This window comes from Tenebrio molitor, chromosome 3, assembly GCF_963966145.1.
Source record: "Tenebrio molitor chromosome 3, icTenMoli1.1, whole genome shotgun sequence".
Lineage (NCBI taxonomy): Eukaryota > Metazoa > Arthropoda > Insecta > Coleoptera > Tenebrionidae > Tenebrio > Tenebrio molitor.
In genome coordinates this window covers 14,629,164-14,652,799 of record NC_091048.1, presented here as the reverse complement: position 1 = coordinate 14,652,799, position 23,636 = coordinate 14,629,164, and the positions used below count along the sequence as shown (strand labels likewise).

Below are 23,636 nucleotides of genomic sequence, written 5' to 3'. Positions count from 1 at the left end.
AAGCGTTTAGCATTTTGAAAAAAAAAATGAAAATGATCAAATCACCGTAATAATTCCTCACGTAAACAAAGAATTTTAGATGTGTGTAGGTATGCAATGCAATTCAAACAACGTAAAAAAAATCTCGTTGCAGAACATAAAAGCTCTTTTAATTTTGACAAACAACCAACCTCTATAATTGGGTTGAAACTACATTCATTTCCATTTAACACAAAAAAAAGAAAGCAGAGTTTATCTACACAAACATAACTGTTTGTTAATCAATAAATAATAATGAACAAAATGATGTTACACTTCTTTACAACAAATAAAAATTATATCGGAAATGTAGCAAGTAAATTAACTTCTTACTGGTTTTCTTTCTATTAGTAAAAATATGTATGTCGATCTTCATACATGAAAACTGGACTAAAAATATATTAACCTGAATCAACCTTCAATTAAGTATGTCTTAAAATATTAAATCTAATTTTTTATACACTTTAATGAAACACATATCGATTGACCAACGGAATCTATTAAGGAACCACAACAATTATGTATTTTACTTCTGAGGAGTAAAGTTTTGTAAAGGTAGCGTCACTAGTTGGTGAAATACCGAAAACACGTGGCTTACAATTTACAGTAGTAGTATCGATGCAACAAATATTTGATCGATTATAAACTCTTTAGACTCTAAACAGCAGGATTCGAAAAACAAACTGTGCTCATTACAAAACATGAATTATATGTTGTACAGGACACGTTTACGATCACATCATTCGGTCTAATAAATAGAGGATCTCATAATAAAAAAATAAGACCTAAGAATCGTAATCCCTGTTGGACTTAACTTGGTCTTGGTGACTGGTCACATTCCAAAGCCACAGGTATTTCCTTTGTGGCCGCTTACTTCACTCCGAGACTGCACTAACTACCATTGAGATCACCGGAGTAACGTCACAGTCTGACGGATCGGATCGCATGTTGCTTTTATATGCAAGGCGGTCCCAAAGGTCGTATGCACTTCGTTGTTTTACAGTTCGTTCCCAGAAGGTGGTTAACAAAATGTTAACATTAATGACGTGCATAAAAAAAATTTGATTACTTTATTTGACTTTAATTTAGTTTTTATTTCCATCCTTTGATTATCCTTAAACGATTATTTGATGTTTCAATACAGAAACTGTCTGAAACACTTGATTGAAAAGCTTATCAAGGCGCGGAAACGCTAACTTTAAAAGCTCTTTTTAAAAACTTTAAACGGAGGACACGGAAAAATCGAGCGAAAAATGGCTGAACCAGCAAATTCGGTTTAACAACCCAAACATAAATAAATTGACCAACACTTAAATTAACACGATCGCAGTTAAAGATAACACAAGTGATACCCGACTTGAACCAACAAACTTGACTACTGAGTAATAAATTACCCACTAATGTTTATTTTGAAATAATGGTGCAATTAAAGAGCGGTTTGGACGATTTAGTACTGGTCCATTCCCGTTGGCCCAGAAAACATGAGGCGTCCAACATCATCAATTAGGAAAAAATATACCAATATATGACAAATATAGAAACGCAAAATTGCTAAAAAAAACTCGTAAACATAAAATATCAATTGTTCCAGCCCTTAAACTACTACAAAGATCATCCACATGGTACCACCTTATTTTAGTAGTTATAGTAGTTTATTTAACGAGTTTGTGTGTAAATTGGGGCTTTTTTGGATGAGTGGGCCAGTTTAAAACGCGAGTGAAACGAGCGTTTTAAAGGCCCACGAGTGCCAAAAAAGGCCCAATTTACACACGAACGAGTTGAATACAACGTTTTTTTGTTCGACAAGCCCCTTAGTCTCTCTTAGTAGTTGTGACATTTATCAAAATCCGTTCACACAGGAGAAAATTCTCAAATTCTGACAGTGTCGAACAAAAAAAATATTTTTCTATAAATCAGCAGGTATCTTCAACAGAAAGCAAATTAAATCTTATACAATATCATCAATGAAATAAAAATAATATGTATACGTTGAGAATCCAGAATTAAACTAAAAAATATAAGTACATATGTACAGTTGCGGCCGTTGAAAACTCAGACACTTTGACAACGCCAAACTTTTGGCTTTGTAAATGGTATTGAAAGTGACGTTTCTCAAAATGTCACTCAAACATTATCCACATTAATTTCTCTCGCAATGGCTCTTATACTCACACCGTCCCTCAGTCTAACACATTTTTGCAAATCAGATAATTGTGGCATTTCAAAAGTTACGCGCGATTCTGACCTAATATGTCAAATACTCACACTGACTTTAAAATCCTTGATGAAAATCCTGTTTACGCTAATCAAATTTCGGAATTTATACAGAGTGTTTAAATCTTTCCTGTCTGAGATTTCAACGGCCGCAACTGTACATACAAATAGACACGGAATTTCGGGCATCATTTTTCTGTCACTTCAAAAAATTGCGATGTAAATCACTCTTTATTGTCAATGTGACATTCAAAAGTCAAATTTTGAAATTTATTTTCTGTTCACGTCAATCGCATGTCAATCAAAATCGTCGCAAACGGTAAAATTGAGGTTAATAATGTAAAGCCTATTTTACATTTTTTGACGGTATATTGACAGTGATGCTCGAAATTCCGTGTCTCGAATTGTACATATAAAGGAAATACAGATTCCTTTTTCGTTCTCTGCTGGAAAGCAATGATATTTAATAGCATCTTTTTTATTTGTTTTTAGGTGAACCTATAAACTATTGAATGGTTTTAGTAGTTTAAAACGTTACTTTCCTAATTTTTAACATTTTATTATTCCATTTAAAACCCAAATTTAAAAAAAATTAGCAACACCACTAATTATTATTATTATTTATCATTAGTGATGTCCGCCTCATTAAAATCAATGAACCCGTCACTTCTTACAAATAATTACGTCCTTGACTCTACATGCAATATATTAATAAAAGCTGACCTCGTGGACCTCTAGTAGTAGCCATTTGTAACAAGCTTCATAAAAGAAAAGTTTCTCGTCGAGTTGTCCATTAGCTTACATTCTGTTAGGCATTGTTTCCTACATTACTGTCATGTAATTTTCCGGTTGAACTTTCGTTGGGGTGTATGTTTTCCGGTTTATGAATTGATTATTGATTGCGGAAGTATCAAAAAAATTATTGTCAACATATTCAAACGCTGATAAATGGAAGAAAGGGAAAATTCATCAATATGAAAACAAATCCCTAGCATCTACCCAAGATTGAAAATATTTCTTCCAATAATTTGATAACCTAAAAATTATCTAGAAACTGTCATGAGTTTACGTCCGTCAAAAGCGTAGTCAGTGTGTAAATTTGATGTAAATTAAATGTGACAATTATGTCATTAATGTAACAATAACCAGAGGAGATATGAATCTGATTGGATGATTCCAATTTATTTAATGGACATTTAAGAGACCGACTGAAAGCAAAATTGCACAAATTGTCATTGTGAGGTACTTTTATCTCGACAACTCGGGAAACTCACAGATAGTATCTATATAGATCGAGCAATAAAATACAAATAACGACATTTCAAGGACATACGCGATTGCAACAAATGACTCAGTCCTGGTTAGATTAGAAACCGATACAGTTTAAACTATTTAAACTATTTAAAAGCTTTTGTTTATTCTGTACACGTGTAACATGCTTGTGGAGTTCAGGTATTTCAAAAGTTGAAAAGTTATAAAAACCAATGCAAAATCAAAGGAGAATCAAAGTAGATGCATCACTCATGGTTTAATATTACCTAATATGTTGTTAATTTTCAGCATATCTTAGATCTCAAATTAATAGAAGTAAACGGGCCAAACGCAAACTAGTCTCTAGTCTAGACTAGGTATGTGATTGAAAAATGTAATTACTTTTGTGGAAACAAATGAGCAATGGTTGACCATCAACTAGTAAAATGATCCAAATATTGCTACAAAATTCTTAACAGATACGGTAGAGCCTCGTTCATTGATGTTTACGTAGCTTTAAGTCACTTAAGATATGTAAGATGTTTGCAACCTAGATATTTAAATGACAATTCAACTCGCATTCTCTCGACCAATCAGATTTACGAAATTGATCAGTACGGACCAATCACGTTTGTTTTAAAAAAATTGCCGCGGAAATTTTCACTAGTGAGAATTGCCGCCGGAAATTTTCACTAGTGAAAATTGCCACCAAAAATTTCCAACAAAATGTTTCCACTAGGATATTTTATTTTCTATTTTATTGAATTTTTCAATCTTCGCTCGGTGAATTGTCATGCAGAATACAAACTCTTGGGTACGAAATTGCCGGAAATTTTCTCCTCAGACCACTCGTATTTGTTTCTTAAGACAATTTTCACTTGTTCGCTTCGCTCACTCGTGAAAATTGTCGCCGAAACAAATACTCGTATCTGAGATCGAAAATTTCCGGCAATTTCGTACCCACTCCTTGTATTACTATTGACAAAAAATTAGTCTTATGTATGTATGCTGAATATACATTATGTATTTACTTTATTATCACATATATGTACGAGTATGTATTATTATTTTGTTAATAATTTTAATTATTATAAACTAGGCAAAAATAAATAGGGAATTTTTCCATTTTTGAATTTTTTATAAATACAGTTTAAAATGTGTAATGAAATGTGTTAGAAATATAAATATATACACATTAAATGTAATGTTTTACCTCTAACATTTAAAATTTATCTAGTGTTTAAGAATACGTGGAAGGACTGGGACAATTATTTTGCTTTCCAAGAAAAATTGTGGAATTCCCTATTCATTTTTGCCTAGTTTAGTATATTGGGATATAAGGTTAGGAAATGCATTATAACAGAATCGAGAAAGTCGAGATTTTTCAACTTCCGAGATTCTGTTATGGCACTTACTAACCGTATATCCCATAACGTTTTTCGCACAATCGTTTATACGAAAAAAAATGGCTTCGAAGTAATTTTTTGACAGGAATCTTTTGAAGACGTTAATGTCATTACGGAGGTAAGTCATTAATAATGACTTACCTGCGTAGGTATCGATGTCGTTATTTACTTACAGCATTAGGGTTGTTAAGTTCAACTTTCAGATTGTGTCAACAACAATTGTAAGTAGCTATAACACGATTGCGCGAAAATGATATTAAGATTGTTTTTTAAAACCGACGTAGGTATCCAGTGTTTACAATATAAAATATGTACTGAATGTTCGAAACTGAACATAATATGCGCTTCACTGGATTGTAAACCAACCATCTATAATTCTGAATGATACTGTCAACTTATTTCTGTGGTTAAAAGAATCTATTACATTAGACCGACAAATTTACAGCATAAAGATGTAAATGGTAACAAATTGAAATGTATAAAAAATGTAAAATGTGAAAGAAAAATATTTCCTGGAAAGTACGATTAGAATTGAATAAATTGTACAATTCCATTAGTAAAAATTATTTTTAATATAAAGACGGCTAGTCAAGTAATAGTTTCGTATTTTTTAGTTGTTTCAACTGTTAACTGTTAACTAACTAAAAACTTTTCTTAATCGGTACGGGTAAGTTATCACTAAAAGAATTAATTATTATCAAATTCCAACATTTTTCCAAAACGCACGGTTGTGGAAATAATTTCGGGTAATATTGTCAATGTCTTAACATAAATTCTAAAACAACCTTTACGGTTTAATAATGACCTCATTACTCCTGTAATGTTTTTGTCTTTTTTACTTACATACCGGGTGTAGAATGGATTTTGGTACTATTGCGTGCAGTTTTGAAAAATTCGATGTAGTAAGCTTTATTGTCATTTTTTTTGGCACTATTCCAGCTGACAGTTTAAAAATTTATTTTATACTCCTATTTTCCTTTTCCAAATGCCCTCTTCTTTTGATAAAGGTAGATTTTGATTGGAACTTTGCATTAAATAAATATTCACTACGTGCTTACTTACAATCGTTCCCTACAACCTACAATACTTAATGACAACGTCAATCAATTCAAAGTACGGTTAGAATCAGGTAAGGGTTATTTGACATTAAAAGTCAAGACAATGACATTGATGTCCCACTTTTTTTGCCCGCAATAGTACATAGTCACTTTACGTGTAAAAGTAAAAATCCTCGAATATTAGCTCCCCTAATTATTGTAGAACAAACCCTTAAATACAAAAATTGTAGAGTTTTAAAAATGGTTCCCAATTCTTATTTGTTTTGTTTTTTAACATCTTCCGGAAGTACACAATAACGGAAAAAAGAATTAAAGAATTTGTCAAAATAGGGAAGTGTAACCGAGATGACAATGTATGATATTTGACATGTCAAACTTGGAATTGGTCGCTCCGGATAGAATACAGGAAATGTTGCTTGCATGTCTCTAAAGGACAATCCGGAGTAATACCATTTTACGAAGTTAACTTTTTCTTCTTTGTTAGGAGAGTTCATTCTTGGAGAAATCAGCAAACTCGTTACGTCGGGAGTCATGGCTATTATTATTTTATCGGTAGATTTTTAATATTTAATTTTTCTTGTCTAAAAAAATGAACTTAATTGTTGTCGGGAATCATGGCTGACTATTTTATCGGTAGATTTTTAATATTTAATTTTTCTTGTCTAACAGAACCAGAAGGTATTAGAAAATAATTAGAAAGGGATTTAGGTACTATTACGATCATAAAATTTTGGACATCAAACTTCTGTCACATTAAAAAAATTACTCTAAATCATGCTTTATTGAAACTGTCACATGAAAGATGAAATTGTTGTCAATTTGACACCGGTTTAAAATATAATTTTTTTAATATGCGAGTACATTTGGGTATTTGTTTTGTATTTTTTATTAATTAAAACCTCGTTCTATTTCATTTGTCTGATTTTTACAACTTTTTGAATATTTTCTCGGTAAATCTGACATTCACATTTTCAAAATTGACACAATCAAAATTGAGGTTATTAATACATAAGGGTCGTTTTAGAATATATGACAGCACGATGACATTAGTGTCCAAAATTTTTTGATCGCAATAGTACCATCGGCTTCATAGCAATCTAGTACATACAGCCAAATTTACACAGATTGCATGAGACTGTAACTATGACAATGACAAAATCAAATCAAACTGTCAGTGTCATTATTCGTTCACGTCAAGTTGGGAGTATAATTTCTGTTCTCATTCACTACTGACACTATCATTATTTTTTATGGGTAGCAACGTGGCACATAGCAAACTTACACAACTTAAATTTCCAAAAATTCAGGTAACTACGATTTTCCACTGTACTAGATTTCTATGAAGCCGATGGTACATTTTTTTTTACTCTACAACTTTTGTGTTTAAGGTTTTGTTGGAAAATAATTAGGGGAGCCAATATCAGAGGAGTTTCACTATTGCACGTAAAGTGCCTATGTACCAAAATCCATTCTACACCCTGTATGTATTTGTATTCAAAAATTGTGATTTGTAGCAAAATAACCGGTAGGCAACAGATCAAAGCGATGATTTATGTAATTACACTCAGTGCAAGTAACTCTAAACTAAAAATTCAAAAATTGACTACAGAAAAGATTAATTTTTGAATGTCAGTCATGATGACAGTAAAAGGTGTTTACAGATATTTTGTTGAAGTGAGAAAAATGCTGCCCGGAATTCTGTTTCCGCAACTGTCCCATGCCGGGCAAAAAATTTTAGTCGTCATTTTCCGTCATTTCAAAAAGAAATATGTATGTAATTGTAATCCATACTTTATTGTCGTTATGATTACCGTCTTGATTATGATTGGTATTTTTTGGGTGGTAAATTTCAAAACTCGAAATTATTTTGTCATTTTCTACTACACAGAACGTTTATCTCAGGTTACCTATGTACGACTGCTCTAATTTTATTCATTCATGTCGGATTTTTGGAATATCTGAGCTTTAAACAGTTTAAATTGGCAGAATAACAAAATGCATGTCAAAATGACAAGAATCGAAAGTGGGGTTACGCGTTACGGTTCCTAAAGGTTTATTTACACTTAACGTAAATGTCAAGATAGTGACAGCTAAAATTTTTTGGCCGCCATACTTAGTAGTATTGGGAGCACGGAATTTCGGGCAGACTTTAAATTTGACTGATAAGTTGTGAAATAGGCTTTAGGTTCTAGACGTATTAATAACCTCATTTTATTATCTACTATTGGCACATATCATTTTGACAAGTTGCATTCATCAATCCTGAAAAGTTGCGCAAGTGATTTGATGTGATTTTCCGAAAACTAAACAGTCTTCGATTAAACTTTGGAAATCAATAACTAAAATGTAAAATAATTGTGACAGTTTATTTTGAAGTTCAGTTAAAATTAATTAGGTACCTATTATGATTTATGAGATTTATGACAATAAAGCGTAGACTACAACGGTTTTTTTTTTAAATGACAAATAAATTGCTGCCCGAAATTCCATGCTCCCAAAAGTACCTATCTAATGGTAGGATTGGTGTTTTGAAGTGTTTTTTCATAATTTTCAAATAAAGACAGCTCGTAAACAAAATATCAGTTAAATGTAAAAAAGTCACTCCAATAAGTTACATGTTTCAAATTTAATTACATAATTAACTAAAAAATGTATTTTTAGCACAAGCTACTTTTCTAGTAGTTTTCAAATTTCAGGAAAAGCTAAAAATGATACATTTCTTTAATAGCGACACAAAACCTGTGGCCAAAAATAACGAAAAAACAAAAACTATGGCAACATAGATTTAATAATAGAAAAGGGTAAGAGGAGCAATAAAAGAAAACTTGTAATAAAATACTTACCAGCTAAAGCGTCGTGCGGAAAACTAGCTAAATATATAATAAATAAATAAGTTTTAATCTCTAGTAAAGTGCATAGTGTTTTCCGTTCTTTCTCTTCCATTTTAAACCAAGTTGTCCTTTCTTTTATCCATTCAACAAACATCGTAAGAGTCCGATCCGGTTTTGGAACTTCGTTAAAAGATTTAAATTTTCACTATGACATTACATGGCGACGCACTTTAATCACAATTCATTTTTAATATCACAAACCGTAACACGGCAATCGGCATCTCACCGCTCACCGATACCACCTGTAGATGCAGTTCTGTTAAACAAACACACCGTTAACTTTTACATAGCGCTTCCCTCTCTGCTGCCCGTCACTGCTAAATAACTCATTTATTTATGAATGATAATTGGTAAATTTTCGTTAAGAAAAATTTTTACGTCCAGTTTGTAATATTTTGCTGTGCGCGTCTTTTCAAACGAAGACATTTAACAGACGTGCTCACCAAACGAACGCACAAACACACAACAAACTTTTCGTCGAAATAATCCCCGCCAGCGCAGCTACTGCCACCACACAACTGCCACTAAAAATTTTGTACTAAATGGTGGTGAAAAACTGTACTAAACTTGACGTTATTGTACTATCACCTGCTAGCGCGCGCATATTCAAAATTTACCTTCAGATAAATGTTTCTACACAATAAATAAAACATTTTAAAACGTAATGTCAATGTGCATTTACTGATAAATACTTAAAATAAAACAAAAGCCTAAAAATAAATAAATATGCCTCATCATTGCTAATGTACCACATATATTTGTTATCTAAATATGTAAGAAAAAGAGCAACTTATGCAGTATTTTATTGGAAGAATACTTCCACTTGATAACCAGACGGCTATTACTCAACTTATTTTTATTAAAGCTAATTGTGAAAATATGCGTTCTGCTGTTGAAGAATTTGGAAGTAATAGCACAACCTCAACAAATCCAAATCAATTTGAGAACATCTGTTCTCCATTCAAAACAATGACAAATCTGACAAGCATCAATTTCCGATAAGAACTGCCATTCAAAATGGACTTTGTCAATGTTCAATAATTTTAAACTTGCACACAAATTCACACATATTCAAATATAATTAAAATATTTCTAGACAATGCAATTTCTGCAGTAAATAGTGAATCAAATTTTAAATACTGGTCATAAAATCAAAACATTTCTTTATCTGGGTACTATGCCAGCGAATAAATTTCGAACATCAGTTTCATGTCATTGTCATTAGTTGTAAAACACCCCCTACATATTAATAACCCTATTTTCCACAGTTGTCACTTTGACACAATTCACATGTTCAGATTCAGTTAATCTGACGTCACTTTGAAGTATTGAGAAAATAATTTTAATATGTCAGAAATTATGACAATAAAGCCTAAACTACATTTCATTTTTCCAAATAACAGCAAATTTGATGTCCGAAATTTATTCGCTGGCATAGTATTTTACCTAACTAACTACGTACAAAACTCTCAAACACTTTAATATAAATACAAATCTTTCCAATTTATTTTTTATATCGAGCGACCAATTTAATTTGTCCATGGATTTGAATTCGTATGTCTTTTGTGATTGATATGTCGAGATCTAACCTGTGTTTATTGGAGTTTAAGTAACAACATACGAGCTCGGATTCATGGATAACTCGATTACAAATTTATTTGATCGCTCTTTACAATATGTTGATGTGCATCCACTTTTGTACAAAAATAAATGTTATATACAGGTATTTCAGGAGTGATAATGAGCCCGACGAAATTGAAAATGCAACCCACAATACATTACCAAAGTTACGGTTTTTTTATTTAAAAAACGTAAAACAAAGTTCACTGTAGTTTCGTAAATTTTGACATAAATGTCATATTCGTTTGGTTAAATGAAACTGTGAAAAAACAAATAGTTTTTCGGAAAATGTTTAATGTCTGCATAAACGCGCAACGGCAGAAGCATTTTTATTATATTCACCTTCAATCAGGCATGTCTGTTTTCTCATCGATATCGAATACATTTTGATCGTCGTTTTTTAAGTTTTTGTAATGTCAGTGTAACAAATAAAATTGTTGGAAGCAAAGCCATCATGGATTCATAATTTCATTTTAAAACAATACGATATTGACAGTCACGTTAACTTTGGAAATGTATTGTGGGTTGCATTTTCAATTCCGCCGGACTCATTTCCACTCTTAAACGTGAAATACTACCTTGTACATATTCCTGTACAATATATTTAAATGGTTGTGTGGCTTATGCTGTTTTTACACTTTTAGCGTTATTTTATAACAAACTTTCATAAAACATGGAATACTTTTGAACAATGGCACAATTTTGATTAAAAACACTCATAATATAGTTGACTTAAGTTGCAAAAAAACACTTTCCCTTTGGAACAGCACTTTTATGGCATTAATCATTTGAAATTACTTTAAAACTGTACTTATATGGAAAATATTCAATCCTGACTGATTTTCTGGTCCCTTTGTGCCTTCATTTGGTTCAAAAATATTGAAAACATGCTGTTACAAATGACAAGTGGTTTTTTGCAACTTCAGTCAACTATAGAATTTTCTGATTAAAACTCATATTCTAGGTTGAGACTTAAAAAAAAAATGTTTAGTTATCTTCACAACATGCTCGCTGAATATGTACAGTAAATTTCAATTCTGTGAGATGCAAGTGCAAACAGCCTACAACAAAAATGTAATTAAATGATTAGATAAACAACAAACCTACAATAGGTATCTTACTTTCGATAATATCCACAAATATCTCAGATTCCCAAAGCTCATCAATGTGTTTGAAAATGTTAAAAACATAATTCTAAATATCTCTTAACACATTAATAGTGCTCAATCATTTTTAAGCTGCATGTGATGCTACAAGATATAGAGAGTAGCAACCACAACCTCTAACCACAATTCCTGGACATAATTCACTGATTTTTTGTTGCTATTAAATTCCTCCATCACTATATTAATATTATCACAATCACTTTAGAATACAGTATTTTATCATGTATTAAAAAGCTTTTTATTTATGTAAACAAACCATCTGCTGTAGCATCTTTCACCTTTACGAAGCCTGTAAAAAAAATCTTTAACATTCTTACAATTAATGTTATAAAATCTTCCAATTGTTACCAAAGTCAGTGTGATATTTTTGTGATTAGCCTTGGACAATTTAAGAGATTCTTTGTAGTTCCTGCATCTGTAGTTTCATCAATTAATGATAAATTTTAATGAATATGTATGTTCTTTAGCAATTGCACCTAACAGCAGTCACAATGAACTAGCTTTCGTCTCCTCATTTTCATACTTTATACATCAGTCATTAAATAAATTCTTAATTCTTCATTAAATCAACAAGACTATCCATTAGAGATAATTGCACATCAGGTTTGTATAAAATACAATTTTAATATCTGCCTGAAATATCTGTTTTTGAAAGGTGAACCTGTTCTCTGTAATGTCAGCAAACTCTCATTCAGCTTCATCATCGACAGATACAGAATTTATATTTATTTATTTTTGAAGACACAGCAGGTGAATATCGACGCTGTCATGCTGAAACGACTCAAGCGACAAAAAAATCGGAATTGAGGTAAGTACACCATTGGAAAGAGGAGCTTGAGCCGAATCTATTCGTACCATTGGATGCAGCGACACCACGGGTTTTAACGGATTTTTTTGCATTTAAATTTGCCTAAGCGCCTTCGTTTTATATTCGACGATGATCGTTTTGTCACACTGCGGCTTAAGCGCCAGTTTTACCCGCCTTTTCACGAGAGTGAAAGTTGTGCGTTTGTTTCATTGTTTTCTGCAGAATAAACTGGTAAGTAATTATTATATTTGATAATTATGGTTACTTAAGACTAATTTAATACAATTTACAATTAAATATGTTTAAATACAATTAAATTAAATAGTCAACATGATAATTTTTGTGTCATGTGGCGGTTAAGTCGAAATGTTGTAGTCTGGTGTCAGTTTGACTTAAGTGACGTTTTCTGTACTAATTCTTATGACAGAAATCTTCTAAAGTTTTGTAATTTTTTGTAATTATAGAAACGCTTTTTTCTGTAGTTTTGAGCAACAACATAACTGCATTTTATATGTGATTTTCTCTTATTATTTAAAATAATTTGTTTGAATATTAAATAGAAAAAAACATGTTTCCAAATATTCATGTCGCTTGGGACGCTTGCAATGAAAAAATATTGGATTTTCAGAACAATGAAGACGGCCACGCATATTTCACGCACCGAGAAAATGTTGGCCATGGTTAACGAAAATAATAATTCTGACAGCTGCAATGTGGATGATGATGATCCTTTAATACTGGAAGCAATGAATCAAGAAAAAAATCTTCTCTCGTTAATAAATGCGAAGGATAATAAATGTTCTACAGATAATACAGTGCAGGAAAACGTGGAAATTGAGAAAAATCTCATTCCGAGTACAAGAGGTCAAGAAATGCACAACAACGCGATCATCATCAGCTATGATGAAATTATGACAGATATTCAAAATCCTGCTGAAAATAATATGGAACGAGATGATGAGGATAGTGAAGAACATGTAAATGAAGATTTGGTAGAAGATAATAACGACATGACGTTTCAGAAAAGAAAAAGGGTCGAGAGCATCAGAGAAATTAATAAAAAAAGAAAAATTAAAGGAGAAGAGTATAAAAATTACAAAGGAGAAACGTTACCAAAGAAGACTTTATTGCCAAACCCCTGTCAAAACAAAAAATGTCAGAATAACTGTCAAAGGTATTCTGAAGATGAACGAGAAAAGATTTTCAAAAATTATTGGTCACTAGGAAGTATGACCAGCAAAGAATCTTTTATTCTAAACTGCATCAAGGTGGTCAAAATAAAAAGAAAAAGAAGTAACAGTAACAAGAGATGCCGCACTTTTGAATATTTTCTGCCCTTTGTAAATGAAGATGAAAATGGAGTTACTCAGAACCAAGTTTGTCAGCAGTTTTTACTAAATACACTTGATATTTCGCAAAGGAAACTTCGCACTGTAAGAGGCAGAATTAATCTGGACGAAGCTGATACACAGACACCCGTGTCGAAAAAAACAACCTATTCTGAAGCCCAGCTAAGAAATTTCGATATTTTTGTTCAAAGTTTGCCGGCAGTGCCTTCCCATTATTGCCGAAGTTCGACCTCAAGAAAATATCTTCCGTCAGAAATAAAAACTTTTGAAAATTTGTATAGGATGTATGTGCGAAAGCAAGAAGGACAGGTTCACATTAAAAGAGGCGTTTTCATGAAATTATTTAAAAAAAATTATAATATCGGTATCCATGTACCACGTAAAGACAAATGTAAAAAGTGTGAATCACATAAAAACAAAGAAAATAAGCAACCTGCTGATATTGAGATTTATAATAATCATATAAGCGAAAAAGATTATGTAAAGAAAATATTTCTGGAAGATCAAGAGAATAGTAAGACTGACCAAAACAAAATTGTGGCCAGTTTCGATTTGCAAAAAGTGCTGACCACACCCCATGGCGACAGTTTTCTTCTTGGGTTCTCCAGAAAATACGCCGTGTATAATTTCACAGTATACGAAACTGGAACCCGAAATGGTTACTGTTACGTTTGGGAAGAGAGAAACGCCCAGAGAGGAGGGAACGAAATATGCACATGTTTATTTATGTATTTGCAAAATGTTGACCAACAGAAGAACCAAGTATGTCATCTTTCTTTGTATTGCGACAACTGAATGGGTCAAAATAAGAACAGGCAAATGCTGGCAATGATACAGCACTTTTTGTCTTTAAGTAAGAAAATTCGTACAGTATCTATAACGTACTTAGTTCCTGGACACACATATATGCCAGTAGATTCAATGCACGCCGTGATTGAAAAAAGTATCCAGAAATGCGTGATCCAGGCACCGTCAGAGTGGCCGACAATTTTACGGAATGCGAGGCTAAAACCTTCGCCATACGTGGTAAAGGTTCTGCACTATTCCGACTTTTTAGACTGGAAAAGTTTTTCTAAAAAAATTAAAATAAAGGACGGACGGAAAGATGTTAAAATTACAACTATAAAAAAGTTATTTTTTGAGAAAGGAACAGATGATGTGAGATACAAAATAAACTTCAACGAAGAGGAGTACTTGGTGGCAAATATAAAGCCCAATCAAACTGGCCAAATTAAAAAGGCCTATGTAGAAGAGCAAAAAATTAATCCAAAAAAACTAGAAAATTTACTAGATTTGTGTCGAACAAATGTGATAAAACCGGAATATCATGCTGAATATTTCAGCCTCAGAAGCAATGCAAATGTACCTGACATATTAGACCAAAGCGATATCGAAGACGAAACCCAAGACTGATAGCAGTGGTAGTAGACTAGTTTGTTTGATTCTGTGATTCCTATATAAGTATTGTTATTGTTTCTTAAAAAAATATATTTATGCGTAATATTGTTTAGAAAATGTATTACAAATATACTATGTACCTTTTGTTTCATATATTATGCTCGATTTATTGGATAAATAATAAAAAAACCATTTAAAAATTGTGTATTTAAAAAAAAATAATTGTTGACTTAAGCAACCAAAAGAAATTTGAAGTTCTTTAGCTGGTTTGATGAAAAGACTTAACCACCTGACTTAAGCGACAGTTACAACTAAAATGTAAGAAAACAAATAGACTCGAGCGACATAAATATTAGACATAAGCAACACGTATGACAGGTTTGAACCACAAAAAAGACTTAAGCGACAACAAAACTATGTTTTACAGTTTTTTTTCCAAACCCGTTATTGGAATAAGATGAAAAATGACAAATGCGTTGAGATTGAAAAGACAAATGTACTAGTTCGGTAATATAAACTCAATATATAAAAAAAATTGTGTTTGAGGTTTTTTGAGATTTTCTCAAAACTTTCCGATTGTCGCTCGAGTCGTTTCAGCATGACAGCATCGATATATTGAAGATATACCATACGCCCTCCATTACTTGTATTTCTATTACTTGTCCTTTCAATTGTACTTGTATTTGACACAACAGTTGTATTTATAAAGTAAATAAAGTTGTTTTCGGAGATTTGTTTTCAACCTACGATCAACGATATCCACGCTGTCAATTTGACTGCACAGGGTGGACACTCCGTGGTGGACACTTGGACAGAACTGGGACAGGACACGCGAGCACGCGACAGGCAATCAGGCATGCGCATGGCGACAGGCGACAGGTATGACAGCACAGTTATATGACAGTATGTTGGTAGACTACGTCCACTGATATAGTTCTCCCAGAGCTGCAGCGGTTTTATTGCAGGGTACCATTGTATAAACGTTAACAACACCGACAATAGGTTTAAACCGCAAGTACAACCCCTAATCGTAAATTCGTCCAAGTACTACCCTGTAAACTGACAGGTATAGAACGAAAATGATGATTGACAGGGGTCTGTTTATGTCGCGTATCGGCATCTCAACAGGCGTAATAATTACTATTGCCCTGCCATAAAACCGCTGCAGCTCTGGGAGAACTTTACGTAGAATGCATTTTTTTAAATATCCTTAGATAAGAAAATCCCCAAACCATAACATTAAAATATTAAGAAAGTATCACAGATTGTGTTGGTAATATCTTGAAGCATTCGCGCCACTGATTCTCATTGGTTGTTATGAAACCCACGCAAAAAATAAATTATATGACATTTCAAATTTGAAATTGTCAGTTCTGTCAAAGTGGTTTAAGCATTTAGATTTGCGATTTTTCATCTTTAGAGCTTTGTTTTGCGATTCTCTGGTTTTAAAAGTTATTAGTTTTGATCGTGTTGCTGTTTTGATCTGTTCCGTTGCGATTTTTTGTTGATTTTTTTAAATTTGTGAAGTGAGTGCGTGCCTCAAGAATCTAATCACAAACATCGAAAATGATACAGAGGTAATTTTTGTTCATGCATTAAATAGGAGTACATATTAAATAATCTCTTGCTTGTGTTTAGCCAGTTCCGAAAAAAGCTGGATATTTTAATTTCAGTAGCCAGCTTTTTCGGAAATTCGAAAATGTATTGTGAGTTGCATTTTTTATTCCGTCGGGCACATTATTACTCGTGAAATACCCTGTATTAATAAAACGTAATACAGGGTGATTTACGAGGAATAATGAGCCCGGCGGAATAGAAAATGCAACCCGCAATTCATCAGGAGAAAAACCCGGACATTTACCGCTTCGATGTCCGGCTTTTTGTTGCAATGTATTGTGGGTTGCATTTGCTATTCCGCCGGGCTCATTATTCCTAGTAAATCACCCTGTATATTACTCCTTACTGTACTGAAGTTTCCTTTCGTCTTTCGTCTTTCCTAAGTGCAAACATGCAGAATAATAATAAAACATCACGTGTTAACCTGCTCTTTCCATTTTTTACAATTTCGCGCCGGATCTATTTGTTGTAGCGTAGAGTGAACATTTTTAGTAACATTTATGTCAAGCAATCTATGAGTGGACAGAGTTTACTTATCACAGACAATTAAACTATAGTAAGACTGTCAAGTGGGATTACATTTATCCCAGCGCTGAAAAGGCCTTAAGCCTCAGCAGCGCCCCCTTGTAAAAATTTGCCATAGCCCTAAGAACGAATGAAATGTAATAAATAAGCAAGGAAATAAATGAAGTTGAATCTGAATCTGGATTACATTTTCGGGGACGCGCTCAAGTGGCGCTGCCCGAGCGTTAGGCCAAACTAATGTATAACAAGTTGCATATCTGACTAGTTTCTGTATACCTAGTTGCCTATTTTTTTTTCAATTTGATTTAAATTGATACTTATTTAAAAAAAATAAAAACGACTAATTAAGAATTAAACATTTTAATACAAATTCTAACATATACAACAAATTAGTAGGAGTTCATTAAACGAGATTGTGTGTAAATTTGGATTTTTTTGGACATGAGTGGGCTAGTTTAAAAGGCGAGTGAAACTGAATTGAAGGGTAGAATTAGTTCAATAATTTAAATTTGCGTTAACTTTTAAAATTTCTGGAGATAATTTTAGAATCGTGCAAAAAAATTTTAATTTTGAAATTGTTTTTCGCTGATATCGGTCCATATAATAAATGTTTCTACCTTTTGAAGTAAGATTACTAATCTTGCATTCAAGTATCGAGCGATCATTTAAAAAATAAATCGAGTTTGCTTTGGAGCCTATGCTATAGCATGGGTTGCCATAGGTAACACGCCGACTCGATTTATTTTTTAATTGATCGCACCGTACTTGCAACACACTAGAAGATTTTGTTGGGTGTCTATTTTAGGCCTTGGGCATAACAGGAAGAATTAGATTCTCTACAGTGGGATTTTCAGTAATCGTAGAATTTTCAATTTGTTAAGCTGGTCTAACATTGTTTATTGAAGTTTGTTTGTCTTCACGAAGAAAAATCGACGGCAGGCCGTATTTATGGAATTTTGTTTTTTGAGTAAAGAAAGTGTTGCTAAAATGTTTCTCGCAAATAAAGGCATTATCTCTTTTGAAGGGTGGTGCAACATTTACCTAAAGCTTCTATCCATCGTTTCCTTTATTCTTCTAATTTTTGAAATTTAAAATGTTTATTTTTTATGACCGATCTTGTTGTTTACAAAGCATTTATGTTTAATTTTTCCCATATCCAAATAAATAAAATAAAAATTGCGATCTGAAATAGCTATTTATGTAGTTAGTTGCAAAATGAGAGTGTTTTTCGCATGAGACGTGAAAATTGTCCCAACGAACGAAGTGAGTTGGGCAACACGTCGAATGCGAAAAACACTCGGTTTTGCAACGAATCACATACAAGATTTTTTCTAATTCCTCATAAAATTGTTAAAAAAAACAAGAAATATTTAAATTTTAGTAAGTACCTAATTAAATCATTCTACCATTGAATTTGTCAAGGAATTTATGTTTCGCTTTACTATGACAATATGTAAACAGAAAAAAAATCCACAAAATCACAATTTGGTATCAATTTGGTCCCTCAAATGAGTGATTCCGAAGAAAGTGTGGGTGCAGATATTGAAGCTGCAGCGGAAGCTGCTATTTCGACCTTGTTACCAGCGAAGTCGCGAGCTGTTTATGAGTTAAGTTATCAACGCTTCGACCAGTGGTTGGGTTTGAGGAAGTTGGAATGCATATCCGAAAAAGTAATGTTAGCTTATTTCATGCAAAGGTCTAAATTGCTGAAACCATCAACAATGTGGAGCGAGTATTCAAAACTAAGAACAACCATTTATTCGAATAAAAAGGTAGATATTAGCAAATTCAACAATTTGATTGCATTCTTGGAGAGACAGAGTGAAGGCTATCGCGGGAAGAAATCGAAGGTTTTTACCAAGGATGAAGTCCATGCATTTTTAAAAGAAGCCAACGATGAAACATATTTAATGTTAAAGGTACAAGAAAAAAATTATTAGAGAAGGATTACATTACAAAATAATCATCTTTTTCAGGTTTTACTAATTGTCGGTATATCAGGAGCCTGCCGTAGGCAAGAACTACTTCAGTTGTCTATAAAAGACATAGAAGATATGGGAGAATTCCTGAAGATTCAGATCCTTGAAACTAAAACAAAAGTACCACGAGAATTTACCATAACTCCGGGAAATGTTAGTGGATTAAATTTATTAGAAGTCTTTCGAAGATATTCTTCATTGCGATCTAAAAATACACGGCACCAGAGATTTTTTGTTGGTTATAGACTTGGAAAATGCATTGCCCACCCTGTTGGAATAAATACTATTGGCGGCGCTCCAAAACAAATAGCCACTTTCCTTGGTTTGAAAAATCCCGAAGAATACACCGGTCACGCTTTCCGCCGTAGTTCGGCTACATTATTAGCTGAATCCGGAGCAGATACGTCGATTTTGAAAGGTCTTGGGGGGTGGAAATCGACCAATGTTGCCGAGGGTTACGTTGACGCATCAATACAAAATAAGAAGAAGATCGCTCAAATGATTTTAGGCAAAGACAACACTACCAGTAAAGCCTTATCTTTCAAAAAATTGAAAACACATGATGCTACGTCTTCAAGTGGTCAAATCCCAGAGAAAAATAATTACTTATCGGTTGATAGTTATCATGAGATGTCTGCTGTATCGTCAAAGAATCAAATTTCAGACGAACTTAACTTGTCATCATCATTAACAGAAGGTTTCCATATTTCACATTTACATAATTGTACTGTAAATATATATAATAAATCATCCACTTAATTATTCTTAATTGAATTTGACACTTTTTTTTCGCATTAATGCAAAAAAGTGACAATCAAAACGCATTAGTGCAAAAAAGAACGTCATTTTGACATTCAAAACGACAACATAAAATTCGACATTTTACAACGGAATTAGAAAAAACCATATTTCGAACTTTTTCAAAAAGAACAAGATAACTTACCAAATAAAAAGATAACGAAAAATTATCTCAAGATACTGGTTTGGAGTAATTTATTTTGTAGAACAATTCATAAAATTTATTGACTAAACCTTGACAGTAATTAGAAAATTCAAAATTACTGATGACATTATTAATTAATATTCAAATCAACCTTCTTTTTAAACAGAAATTCCCGATCGGATTAACGAGTAAATTCGGTAATTTAGTTTGGCCTAACGCTAGAGCAGCGCTAGTGTTGTCAGTGTCTCCCATGTTTTATACGGGTTTTGAAAGTCTTAATTCTGTTGATGGTCTGTGGTACTTATCACTTTTCCATTTCATTTTAGTAATTTTGAATTTCCTAAATTGGCAATTTACCTTGACGCGGCAAATTGACAAATTCAAATTATTACCTACCGGGTGATCAAAAAGGACTGTTTAAGTTGGCAGTACAATTAAGAAAATTTTATATATATTTCGGTTATTTATAACACTGCAACCGGGTATGTTTTGTTGGTTTATTTGACAAATATCTGATGTAGGTATAGCATTAACAACGACAAGCCATCAACAACCGAAAGTTACTCCTGTTATACAATTTAAAATACAATTCAGTGTTACCAACTTAAACAGTCCTATTTGATCACCCCGTATAATTTCTGACAAATCAAAGAAAATGTGGCTCTTGAATTTTGATTTTCTTCCATTAATTAGGTATTTTGTTGATCGAGTCTGATTCGGATTCCGACGATAATTTAGTTTAACCATGTTTTAAACTATCGGGTGTTTTTTAAAATTTCACCTCGTAATACATAAGTACTATGGCGGACAATAATTTAGGTCGGCAAATTTCTGACATTTCAAAAAAGTCAATGCAAGCGACCATTTATTGTCATTATGACTGATGTGTCAGTTTGTCAAACTGAAGGTTTTCAAGCTGTTTGGCGTTTCCTTCGCCCTTTTCGTAAGTTACAGATCATGACGCACTAGCATAACTGATTTGTAGTAGCACTTCTCTCTGGTGCACGCTTCTTTTCCCAATTTTAATTTTGATTGTCGCTGTCACGATGACAAGAATGATAAAAATCGAAAATGGGGTTAATTGAACATAATGCCAGCTTCACATTTTGATGTCAACTCAATGACAGGCCGGCCTAAATTTATTGTCCGCCATAGTACTATCGCGGCCAAAATACTTTGGTCGTCAATGTGACATAAATGATATTCAATTGTAAAGCAAGCTTTAGGATGTTTAACCTTATTTTTTACTGTTGTCAAAATTATTTTAATCCATCAGTGTCATACGGGTGGGGTAAATCCCAGCTGCGGAGGCAGGGTTCAAAAGCAAAAGATCAACATGGTCGCGGTTTAGACAACCTTCAGAAGCAAGTAAGACGATTCTACAGGGTTATTCTAAATTATTGTAGTCGAAGTAGGCCATGCCCATGTTATTATATTTTTGCCGCTTTCATGTGAACTGTCAGTTTTGTCGCTGTCACTGTCATTTTTTAGGTGAAAAGTGCGGTGATGGGATTTTTATTTATTTTTGTTAAATTAACGATTGAATCCAGATATATTGAATTGTTTTGCACTCAATTTGACTCCCGTGTGTGGACGGTGTGTACTCACTATTCACATCATTTTGATGTTTTTTTATGTGGAGCGGCAACCATAAATTTTACATTCAGTTTTCACGCCTACTTCGACTACAATCATTTAGAATAACCCTGTATATTTATCAAAAACTGAAGATGCCATATTCTTGACAAGAATAATTTGAAATTGTCATGTATATTGACATTAATAGTTTATTTACATTTGAAGTGTCAAAAAGTGACGACCAAAGTATTTTGGCCGCGTTAGTACGCATTGAACGCAACACTGATTGACCTTGAAATTTTAACAATAAATCTGATGAAAAATGAAAATCCTGTTTGCAACGTAGTAGAGCTTATTTCATCGAAATGTTCACACCATAAAACTGCGCCAGAAACCAAATTGAGCTAGCGCATGCGCATTACCTTCGCATTCAACAGCGGCGTAGTGTATGTTTTTGGTTGTTTTCATTGTATATCTTCTGAACTGTTCTTGGTTTTTAAGTTTACTAGAGGTCGCCCAGCGGTCGAAATTCGACCGTTTTCATTAAATTTTTAAGTTTGAACGTTACTGAGGTTTTTTTTTTATCAAACAGTATACCTCTATATCGCATATAATTTTTTTGAATTTTGTTCTATTACGTCAGCTGCGAGCGTTTACAAATACGTCACTATGCACTAATTTTCAAGTTATTTGAAAAATACGAACGATAGGAAAAATGAGGTATAGTTTGGCTTAAAATTAGTATACCTATTAAATAGAGTTGGCTCCATCCTGGTTCTTAGGGGCGTTTTTCGATGATAAATATTATGTTAACTACTAGCTGACCCGGCGAACTTCGTACCGCCTCAGAATCAATAAATGTTGTGTTAAGTTATTAGGTGAATTAAATTAAGTTTTTTTATTAAGATAAAATGAATAATTAAAATGAATTGAAATTTAATGATTTAATGCATACACAAATTTAATACAGTTGGTTGCAAAAAAAAACCGGAAACGAAAATTTTTCTAATGTAAATTTGGTTTTGTCCATTTATCAATTAATTGTTTACTCGACAATACCTACCAAATAATTTCTAAAAATGTCTGAATTTTGACTCTAATTCTAACTTATCTCTCGTAAGAAGAGGTCACACCATGAAAAAATTGTAAAAATGTGTCAATTTTATTCTGACAGTTCCCGTTTTTTTTTGCAACCAACTGTACCTTAATTTAATACTAAGCACTACGCCCTTCGACGGAGATTATTCATTCGTATTCACGTCACGTGATGTGCAATTTCTGCACGGATGTTGGCCTTCAGGTCTTGTAGGGTCCTTAGATGGTTGATTAAACGCGAGATTTCAAAAAAACCCATAAACAAAATCGCAAGGGGCCAAATCTGGCGAGCGAGTTCTCTACTACAAATTGTCCCTTATTGAAGTGAAACTCCAGTTCTTCGTCTTGTCGCACTCCCGGTTTGTCTGAACGTAGTGACCCATGTAACAAATGATTTCTGGTTCGGGACACGACCCAACATTGCAGCGATTTCGGAAGGGTTGCGATCACAGAATATCAGTTTGAAAAGTAGACCTCGACGGCAAACGCAGGGTCTCCATCTCCACTCTTCCAACCATGGAGGTAGTATTAACAGGAGGGAGCATTCCCTATAGCCCTATACCGTCAATGCTTTAGATGGGGTATCAGTCGGCCACTCTCTGGTACCACTTTATGACTCTTCTCAAACTACGCGCAAGCGTTAGTGACACTGCTGGCCCTCTGCTGGGATCTTTCCACATGGTGCGCTCTGCATTTAGTACCACTTTATGACAGTGCGCA

The 23,636-nt window shown here is 33.2% G+C and overlaps 2 protein-coding genes and 2 long non-coding RNA genes across 10 annotated transcripts in view; 3 read left to right on the top strand and 1 right to left on the bottom strand.

Annotated features, from left to right (window-relative positions):
* sdk (sidekick cell adhesion molecule) overlaps nt 1–9,371 on the bottom strand; it is an 84,030-nt gene extending 74,659 nt beyond the window's left edge. For all 6 annotated transcript variants that reach the window (XM_069042164.1, XM_069042166.1, XM_069042169.1 and 3 more), the window contains exon 1: nt 8,791–9,371. In XM_069042164.1, coding sequence (XP_068898265.1) covers nt 8,791–8,932 — 142 coding nt within the window. In that variant the 5' untranslated portion in view covers nt 8,933–9,371. The remainder of the gene's footprint in view (nt 1–8,790) is intronic.
* Nucleotides 3,600–4,052, top strand: LOC138126388 (uncharacterized). The gene is made up of 2 exons (XR_011157785.1): nt 3,600–3,740; nt 3,793–4,052. It is a non-coding gene; the product is annotated as an uncharacterized lncRNA (long non-coding RNA).
* A 3,010-nt stretch (nt 9,372–12,381) lies between the features above and the next one.
* On the top strand, nt 12,382–15,284 carry LOC138126387 (uncharacterized). The gene is made up of 2 exons (XR_011157784.1): nt 12,382–12,663; nt 13,061–15,284. It is a non-coding gene; the product is annotated as an uncharacterized lncRNA (long non-coding RNA).
* Nucleotides 15,285–17,013: 1,729 nt separating this feature from the next.
* Nucleotides 17,014–20,214, top strand: LOC138126382 (uncharacterized). 2 transcript variants are annotated; one of them, XM_069042159.1, is made up of 3 exons: nt 17,014–18,701; nt 18,783–19,240; nt 19,298–20,214. In XM_069042159.1, exons 1-3 carry the CDS (start codon nt 18,554–18,556, stop codon nt 20,057–20,059), a joined length of 1,368 nt encoding a protein of 455 aa, XP_068898260.1. In that variant the 5' UTR covers nt 17,014–18,553; the 3' UTR covers nt 20,060–20,214. The 2 variants fall into 2 exon arrangements, with proteins under 2 accessions (XP_068898260.1, XP_068898261.1); XM_069042160.1 differs by having other exon boundaries at nt 17,015–19,240.
* Nucleotides 20,215–23,636: the final 3,422 nt, after the last annotated feature.

Bases quoted from the DNA above. Each gene is read 5' to 3' on its own strand.
- LOC138126382 (XM_069042159.1), top strand. From the start codon at position 18,554: ATGAGACGTGAAAATTGTCCCAACGAACGAAGTGAGTTGGGCAACACG. The intron at 18,702-18,782 runs GTAAGTACCTAA...ATATGTAAACAG, and splicing joins CAAGAAATATTTAAATTTTA to AAAAAAAATCCACAAAATCA. The intron at 19,241-19,297 runs GTACAAGAAAAA...CATCTTTTTCAG, and splicing joins AAACATATTTAATGTTAAAG to GTTTTACTAATTGTCGGTAT.